General features: G+C 29.7%; 1 protein-coding gene across 1 annotated transcript; it reads left to right on the forward strand.

The window, feature by feature from the left end:
- The first annotated feature begins 501 nt into the window (after nt 1-501).
- Nucleotides 502-4,842, forward strand: LOC136986076 (myosin regulatory light chain 2-like). The gene is made up of 8 exons (XM_067283533.1): nt 502-646; nt 3,266-3,436; nt 3,516-3,591; nt 3,806-3,907; nt 4,012-4,087; nt 4,171-4,219; nt 4,302-4,426; nt 4,516-4,842. The coding sequence occupies exons 1-7, from the start codon at nt 644-646 to the stop codon at nt 4,410-4,412; spliced, it is 588 nt and encodes a 195-aa protein (XP_067139634.1). The 5' UTR covers nt 502-643; the 3' UTR covers nt 4,413-4,426; nt 4,516-4,842.
- The last annotated feature ends 5,262 nt before the right edge of the window (nt 4,843-10,104 follow it).

Below are 10,104 nucleotides of genomic sequence, written 5' to 3' on the forward strand. Positions count from 1 at the left end.
AAAATAAACCGAAAGCTGTTCTTCTTTTTTGACTTCCTGTCTGGAGTTGACGATCTCATTCAATTATTTCCAAAAAAATTCTTTCGTTTTAACCATCAAAACACACGAAATTGTTAAATATTTCGTATAGAATACTCAGTTTAAAGTATATGTATTTAATGTTTGTATAATTCATCATTTACTTCGACACGAATAATTTAATTTCGTGCATTTTATAAGCACAATTAAGGTAAATTCCCGTTCTGCCCTTCGTCATAATGAAGCTATTGGCGATAATAAACCTTACTTTTTATAAAAAAAATTCACGAAAATCGAAGGTGATAAAACGGTATTCTCATATTTCCACATGTAATCCAGCATCTACTATTGTCCACGATATTCTAAATTTAGTTGTCTTGTTCCAATTCCGAAATGGGGTTGAGAAAGAAATTCTTTCTGGGGATCATCTTCGTATTCTCATTGGTTATTTGTTAAACCTTAAATGTCGTTTGAGCCAAATCCCTTTGTCCTATTGGATAGATCAGATTACGTCATACCACGTGATATTAACTACTTCAGTTGTTGAAAATCGGACTTGGTGCTGATCCGTTCCTGGACTATTCTCAACTCCTTCGTTCAGTACAGACGCGCCTAACCTTACAACATGGTGAGTAGCGAACGAACTTTGACCTCGTATTTGTCTAGACGGTGCATGTTAAAGGCACATGCTTTAAACTTCCTCTTCTCTCCTTCCTGTTTCTTTAAATTCTAGTTTTAATTCTTAACTTTTGTTGATAATTTAGTTTCAGAGGGATGAAAGTTGACTTTTGCCTTCGGGCTTCGATGCATTGTAAAAAAGTTTACGTGTAAATTGAAAAATGTCCTTCTAGTCTTTTAATTTTTTTTTTTCTTTTAATTAATTACGACAGAAAGTTTTAACAAAGTTAACTTAAAACAGAGAGAAAATTCAATTCTGGTAATTGGACCTTATAGAATTTCTTGGAAAAGGCAAATTACAGATTTATCAATTCCCGAATTTAATTTTTGAAGGGAAAAATCTGATACTTCCTGTTATTCAGACAAGTCTATCATCGATATAACTTATATAAATTTAGTTTATTCATAGAAAAGTTCAAGAGAATTACAGAAATCATTGTTAGCAATGGGTAAGAATCTCAGAAAAAATTCTTACTCTCATCTTTTAGAAATTAACCGCAAAAAAAGATTTATTTTCAGGTTAATTCAACTATAATTTGCCTCGGTTAGCATTAATTTAAAGTATTTTGAATCTGAAAATAATCAATTAAAGTATTGAGAAAGTTAAGAAAAAACGATCCACAACAGAAGTTACATCAGATTTTCGCTTTAAAATTGAAAGCAAATCTCTTGAAAAAAAAAAATATATATATATATATATATATATATATATATATATATATACATAATACTGTAGAATATATCGTTTAAATTTATAATATTACATGTTTTAATATAAATATTTAAATCATCAGAAGGCAAAGAGCAAAAATGTAAGCAGTAATCAGGCAGTAAATATTCTATGCTAAGAATTAACCTTTATAGTTCTTATTTATAATTATAATTAAGAAAAAAATGATTATTTATTAAGTAAATAATATATTTAATCCCCAAATAATCATTATTTTTAATTATAAAGATGCATATCCGTGTTATATCTTGAAGCTCGTTACAAGTTAGTAAATTCTAACTAAATCAATATTTTTCTTAATAAATAATAAAAGTATAACTTGCTGGATTAGAAAAATGGAAAAATATCAAGATAAAATAGTTAATTAATATAAAAATCGTAGCTTTACAGGGATAAAAATGATCAGGATTCATCAAAACAGATGAAGTGATAAGTTATCAGCATCCATCCCTGAGGTCTAATTACATAATTTACTAACTGGTACAATAATAAATCATCGTAATGTTATACAAATCACGCTTTTCACAAACTTGCTAAGTTGAAAATTAATTATGAAATATCAACACCTACGTATAAGATACGTTAGATGTTGCAGATCTGGATAAATCTGTGTTCCACTTAGTTAATTACTGGCTTTTTGCCATATTTTTCGAATTTACCTTAACATTCATTAATGCATTTATACCGACGATGTCATGTAAATTTTCCATTTAAAAGAAAAATCATTGTCGAAAATGCCATTGTTACAATTATTTTTAAAGTTTTGGAAAGGCCTACGTTGTATGATTCATTAGTGAAAAACTCGAGACACTCTATAAGGAAGACCTTAAGAATGGTGACTTATATTTAGCTCCGTACTGACTTAATAGATAACAAAGGAGATGGGGATGCAGTCGAGCTGAGCTGAATGTTTAAAAATAACTTGGAGTGTGCTGAGTCCGAGGAATGATTCGCACGCCATTTTGGGTGATGCCTGAATTAGATCAAATAGGATCCTGCCTAGAACAGAGTATTTATGGTAGTCTGCCTTTCAACCTCCTGACTTTCACATTCTCTTGTTTTTCTCGACAGAAAATTTGAATTATTATATTTTTAAAAATGTAAAATTATTTTTTATTTTAATAATACTTATTTTAGACTTTTTTTCTATATTTTTAAATTAATGAATTTGACAATTGACACGGTTTTATTTTTACTTGAAACAAGAAGTGGGTGAGGAAAGAATAGATGGAGTTAGAGATAAAACAAATGAAAATTATTAAATATTTAATAATAAAAGTTGTTAAACTGGTTGCCCTTAGATTTAATATACCAGTTACAAGTAGAATATTCTTCTATCTAAATATAGAATCCTTACAATTTCCGTTGGATGTCGCTTTGGTAATTCGACACCCTGTCCCAGCTTCCTCCTCCTTAACATCTACAACAAATATAGGTTTTTTTATTTTTAAACTTTATTCTCTATTTCGCTTATTAATAATCATAAGAATATCCAAATTATAATTAAAACTTTTCAATTATAAAAATCTAAACTTATCCTCCTTCAACCGTTTTCGTTTACGGTAATCCAATTCCTTCTTTATAAAACAGTATTTCACGTTTATTTTGGACCCACAAATATTTGTTTATTTGAAAATTAACTTTTAAAATATTTTAGAGTTTTCACTACTTTATTTCTTTGGAGATATATTCGCAATTTATTAAAACAAGAACATTTCAAATTGCATTTAACTAGCGAGAAAAAGGAGAGGGGGAAATATTAATTAAAATAAAATAAAATATATTTAAATTTTATATTTAATTTAATTTAATTTTAATTTTGTTTTCCTTTTTTTTCAGGGAGACGACGACAAAAAGGAAAAGAAGAAGAAGAGCAAGAAGAAGTCAGAGGAGGAGGAAGCTCCAGCACCAGCAGCGCCCGCTAAAGCATCAACAAAGAAGCGAGCACAGAGATCAACATCAAATGTGTTTGCTATGTTTACACAACATCAAGTCCAGGAATTCAAAGAAGTTAGTTATTTTTCATAGTTTTTTTTTTCCCACCATTATATTATTTCTAGTAACTTAACACGTGTCTATTCATATTCAGGCTTTCCAATTGATCGACCAAGACAAAGATGGTTTTATCTCCAAAAATGACATCAGAGCTACTTTTGATTCGTTAGGTAAATCATTTCATTATGTTATTTTCAAATATTAAAAGGTTTATTTGTCGTCAGAAGTGTTCTTTCTTAATTAAAAATCAAACTGTTAATGTATTCAATTTGATAAAGTAAAACTGAATGTGTTAAGGTTCAGGGTTGTAGAATTACTGTAAATTAAAGTAAAAATATATAAGTGACGATTCTTACCTTTAAAAAATTAACTTTATTATTTCAGGTCGTCTCTGTACTGATCAGGAGTTGGAGTCAATGATTTCTGAAGCTCCCGGTCCCATCAACTTCACCATGTTCCTGACCATTTTCGGTGACAGAATTTCAGGTAAAAATAGAATTAATTATATTAAATTTATTAATAGATATAATATATATTACACATCAAAAATATCAACGATATTACTAATGAATAAAATACTTATATAACAGGTAGCGATGAAGATGAAGTTATCATCAAGGCATTTAATCTGTACGATGAAGGAGATGGAAAGATGAAGGAAGACAAGTATGTAATTGAATTCGTTTTAAATCCCTTAATACAACTGTAAATAAATAATTATAATTAATCATATTCTTATAACGTTACAGGTTACGGCACGATCTGACAACGTGGGGTGAGAAGCTTACACAAGATGAGGTAAATTTTGACGATTTACTCAATTAACTATAATTAAAAGTAAATTAATTCATAATTAAAAATATATTTTTACTTTTTACAGATGGACGATGCCTTGAGTGAAGCTCCCGTTGACAGCAAAGGTTACATTGACATCAAAAAATTCACTGCTCTTCTCACAGGTAGTGCGAAGGACGAAGAAGAGGGTGCATAATTTCCATCACTGTGGTAATTTCCAAATAATACATAACAATTTTTATAAAAAGTTAATTAAAAATAGAAAATTTAATTAAAATTTAAATGTATTTAATTTGTAGAATCGACACCGAGAGCTGCTGAATACATTGTACCATGGAAAATGTCATCCGAAGGCTCCGTCATTGATCATCATGTGGCACATAATATAACTGTCTTCCTATGTACTATCGAGTCTTTTTAAAGTGTAGATTCCTTTTCTTTCTCTTTGTACATGATTCCTTGCACTCTTATGGCGAGCCTTAATGAGTGGTTCATGTAAGCAATGGGTGCCGAAATTTTCTTTTGAATTTTTTTTTTTTTTTTTCTTTCGTTCTTTTCTCCGAAAGACTTTCTGAAAAGCTTAATTTCTTTTACGGCAGATGAATAAAAAATGTTTAAAACTTGAATGTTTTTGTATGTAAATCTTTAAAAATAAAAAAGAGTACACAAACTTTAACAAATAAAAATCAAGAATTTATATATTAATATCAAAACATAATTCAGAATTTAAAAAAACAATTATTATGATTATATTTGAAAATAATAAATAAATAATAATTATTATTATTAAATTACCTTTTCTCTATCAATTTAAAATTCAAAATTTCCTTTGTAAACACTTAACACAATGTCAATTTGAAAATATAATTTTAATGGCGACACAACGGCTTGTGAGTAATACATAAAAATTTACTGTATTTGATATATAAATAATACAGAATATATTTTAAGATTTTAAAGAAATAAATATAAATTCTTTAAACGTTTTAAACCGTTAAAGAATCCAATATTTTGGATTTAAGCCAGAGAGGTCATCCTTGAAATCCTACTCTTTCCTTGCGAAAAAGCTAGCGAAAAAACAAGAATTTAAATTATTAATTATTAAAATACCTGCAAAATTTAAAAATTAATTTTTAGTTTACTCGTTTTAATTCGTTTCTAGAAATGTCTTATTTGGAATATTTAGAATTTAAATCGGTAAAAGAGAATATAAAAATAAATTTATTGTCGGTATTCAGTTTCGTTGACTAAATAAGGAGTTCGATACGTCAAAATGATTACTTCTAGAGCAGAAATCTAATCATTTCGTTTATTTCTAAACCAAATGAACGACAGGAATAGAAGGATAAATATTTGTTTTTATTTTATTTTTGACTCCTTCCTCCTGCGGGCACTAAAGAGGGCCTTTTTTAGTCAAACCCATCGTGGGTTCGGCTAAGTTTATGATGGAGGCAACAGAGGCCTAACGTTTCAGGAAATTCGCGTAGATAGTAAAGAATTTAAGTGAAATTCTTTTAATATTAATTTTATTATTATTATTCAGCGAATTTCTGAAAAATTTTTATTTATATTTAAGAATAGCTACGTGATATGTAAATAAAAAAATAATAATAATTAGTTTACTGATTCCAGAGCAGCTTTTTCTGTAAACCAGTTTAGATCCAAGATGGAAAAATTTATGGTTAAAGTCGGGTTGTAACTCGACACACCCATAAATAGTTGTTTTAAAATGTAATTTCTCCTTTCTTTTAAATTTTACAATAAAATCTTTGTCAAAATATACAGAATAATATTGAATTATCATAAAATTAATTCATTTATAAAACCTGCAAGCATTGGTGTATTCTTGTGTTTCTTATATTCAATATATTAAAAAATTAAATTAAATAATGTTCAATCGTGTGGTCATAGAAGCCTTATAATTTACTCATGAGAAGTTTTGGGTGGTTAGTCTCGAGTTACGTGAGTATTGAGAATACCACGTGGCACTTATCGAGAAGACAACAGTATGGCGTGTTCGGTGTGACCAATCACCGAACGAGTTCCAGACACGTGATATTCTCAACATTCGTATTGTACTCACATAATCACATTATTAATAATAATGGGCAGATTTCAAGCCTTTATATCCACAATGTGGTAATATATAGGAAAATAGGAAATTATAATTTATGGATTATGGATGTGTTAACATCAAGTGGTTGAAAAAAATACGGTTATAAGAACACAGAAAAAGAATAAGATGATAAAATTTTTTAGAGAAAACCAAATCTGTGAATTTTATCATTGAACATATAAATATATTTACATTGAAAAAATTGGGTTTAGAAAATGGCAGCTGGGCACGTTAACAAGCCATGTGACAACTTTCAAGATTACAGTATTTGGCAATGTAAAACTTTTAATATTATCCAGATGTGTTATTAATATCTCTGTGTAGCTAAAGTGTTATTTTTTTATTAATTGTTTGTATTTTCATCACAATAAACCGATATATAAGCTTAATTTTTTAATGTTATTGAATCGAATAGAAATTTAATGTTTATATATAATGTGCCTATTTAATGTGTCTGAGATATCCGAGATTTAAAGAAACTTTTAGCTCGAATATTTTTACACTGTGTGAACACAAGGAAAACTTACTTGCACGGGTTATTACAGGGTCAGATAATGAGAAACAGGAACCGCGAAAATTCCGGATTCTCAGAGATTTTTCATGGGTAGGTTACTCCATAGCCACCTGGCCATCCCGTTTTGGGCCTGGCTAAACCCACAATAGAACAGTGACGCGTTAACACGTGGATAGAAAGGGCAATTGTCTGAGTGCCCCACTAACAGGGGGCCCCCAAACTAATCTTTGACAAGAAAATATTTTCCAAAATTTCCCCCGAATTAAAAAGGCTGAAGTCAACACTGCACGTGGAGCACCTAATTCAATTTTTCCGGGGGCCCCATAAAGTTATAACGCGCCACTGCAATGGAATGGATTAAAATAAACTGTCAGTTTATCTTAAAATTCAAGCTAGGGGTAATCAAGGTTTCAAATTTTATTTTAGATTTTACGTTAGTAACACCTAAATATGAACCAGTTTTCCTTACAAAGTCTTCTCGGGGAGCATCCCCTCGGCAGATCGCCCACTTTGAAATTGTCGTAAACAAATAAACCAAATAAATCAAACCTGTACTTAATGTTTCATTAAAGAAGCCTACTGAATGACTGATTAAACGCCAGACAACAGTATATTCAGGCTAACCCATAAAACACATTTTATTGGTCAGTCTCGGCTCTGCAGAGTATTTCTGAATTATACAATATATAAAATAATTGCATTGGAAAAGACCGTAGAGCAAGATAAGAAATGCGCAATTTAGCCTACAGGGTCATCAGTTAACCGGTAGGCCGGCAATTCTGCCAATTATAGGCAAACGTAGCTCAAAATGGAATCAGTTAGCATGAATTATGAAATGGATTGACCCGTAGACTGATACTTTTTCGTGCCATCATCTGGTTAATTGGCTTCTGAATTAATCGAGTAGAAGAAAATAATTTATTCATGGAAGCAAAGTTAAATCAATTTTACCAAGTCGATTATCTTTTATTCATTCTTAAATTCGCATCACGCAATACTTTCTGACAATCTAACTTTTTTCATGTAAAACATATGGCAAGGCAGTGCCGTCCAGAGGGGGAAGATAGGGAATTTTTTCCCTAAAGCTGAAAAAATTTTAGATGCTCACAATGGTTCCTATATCTATAAAATTTATGTTATTTTTACTAACTAGAAACAAAATGGCTAAAGGGGCAAAAAGAGTCTGCTCTACTTCGGGACCCATACAAGCTCTCGACAGCTTTGAAGAAAAAATAAAAACATTAAAACTATACAATGATATGGCAGCCATTTCGCCAAATAAAGTATAAAAAGACGTTTGCCATAAAATTAAATCACTAGCCTGTCAATGCAAGAAGACTTTCTTTTCTTTCGAATGATTCGGCATATTAAATCAAAATGGCAAGAGAATAAACTGAAGATCAAGTTTTCTTGTTTAATAAGAGAAATATAATAATTAAAATATGGTACAATTAGATAATACATTAAATACTTCCGACTAAATCTCAAAACCTGGCCAAACCTTCGATGTAAAATGCCCTCTTAGAGCCCATAGAATGAAAAATGTTTAAAAAACAATCGGTGATTTGATTTCATAAGTGGTATTACTAAATTAAATTAACATGATAAATAAAATTTAATAGTGTAGAAATAAAAATATTTGCTATTAAGTAAAATTTGAAAATGCTTAATCTTTTAACAGGTCGTTAAACATTGAAATCTGTAGGCGTGTCTCTCGTGTCTTGTTCTCTGTCAACATACGAGAAATATCTATCATTAGATGATAATTCTTTCGTTCCTGTAGAGGATATTAACCGAAATGTGCGCTAATTTCTCTTATATCGAGCATTGCACCTTCTTATATTTGTTTTTTTTTCATTAATATTATATACTACATACATAAACATGCTTTGTTATTCTGGAATGACATCATTTATTATTGTTTTATATATTTTTTTCTTTAAAAACCGTTCCTAATGAAGGAAATTCCTTCAAATATTCAGATAAACTCTGACGGCGTTTAAAATATATTTTTTTAAAACTCTTTCCACCCTATAGGCACAAAGTGGGCCTTTTTAGCATGCCCATTATGGGTTCGGCAGATCTACAAATGGAGCGGCAGAGTGATGAGGAATGGAACCCGAAATATCCGGAAAGACCAACCCCAAAATTTCTGGGGTTATTCGACACTCTCGGATTCTATTCCGGGTGCACAGAACGGTAGGTTGCCACCTTAACAATTCAGCCATCGTGGCAGTCGTGATTTTTGTCCATCTGACATAGTACTCGAGAAAATTTTGAACTGAAATCACGTGAATTCCCGTTTAGCCCGGAAATTTGTATGTAGTTAATCAGACAATGGTAATTTATAGATCTAGAATTTGAAAATTGCAACCCTATATTAAAAGCAATGTGAATTATAAGAACTTTTCTTTATTCGCTTGTCACTCATTCAAAATTATACGTGAGATAAACCAGAACTATAAAAAAAAAGTGATGTAATGAATCACTAACTGAAAGTGAAATGAAAAAATGACGTATAAGATTCAGTTATAAACTGTGCCAAATTGAAGAGAATCTAATCCAAAAGACGTGTATTTTCGGAAAAAGAAAATTTCAATATTAATCTAATTACATATAATTTTTTTAAAAATTACAAATTATATTAATTTTATTAAAAATAATTACACGGAAATTAAATCGAAATATTTTTGACTTCATACAATTTATTTATATTAAATTTCTTTATGGTTTCTTCTACTTTTACGGCCCAAATTCAAGTGTTAATAGAAGAATATGAAAGAGAATTTAATAATAAAATTTATATCTTATTTTAGAATTTATTTTATCGACATTTTATTATAATTTTCTTAATCAAAACCGCGAATAAATTAAGAATAAAATTTCATTACTGGTTTAGAATCTTTTAGAAAAAAGTCCAGCAAAGAATTGTGTAACTTTCCCAGCAAAAAAGTTAAAATTGTGTATGGCGCCATCTGTTACGAGATTTTATTTAAAAACTTTTTATATTATTATTATTATACAACGGTTAAAATCTTAATTTTTAGTGTAGAGATGAATTTTATAAAAAATTCTAAATGCTAAATTCTTCAATAAGACTCACCACACTAGAAATACGAGAGGAGACATGCCTCTATTTCCTCATCCCCTCAACCTTTCACCACCAAAATTTAATGGTTTTAATGGCTCTAATACACAAACTTCCCTTCAAAATTTCAGAAATTTTCGACACAACGCAAAGGAGTTATTAAGCTTCAA

The sequence above is a fragment of the Centruroides vittatus genome, unplaced genomic scaffold, assembly GCF_030686945.1.
Source record: "Centruroides vittatus isolate TY-2023 unplaced genomic scaffold, ASM3068694v2 contig_990, whole genome shotgun sequence".
In the NCBI taxonomy this organism is placed as follows: domain Eukaryota; kingdom Metazoa; phylum Arthropoda; class Arachnida; order Scorpiones; family Buthidae; genus Centruroides; species Centruroides vittatus.

What these genes read in the sequence shown, in the direction of transcription:
- LOC136986076 (XM_067283533.1), top strand. An exon ending in AGCTACTTTTGATTCGTTAG is followed by an intron (nt 3,592 to 3,805) that starts GTAAATCATTTC and finishes TTATTATTTCAG; the next exon opens with GTCGTCTCTGTACTGATCAG. An exon ending in GGAAAGATGAAGGAAGACAA is followed by an intron (nt 4,088 to 4,170) that starts GTATGTAATTGA and finishes ATAACGTTACAG; the next exon opens with GTTACGGCACGATCTGACAA.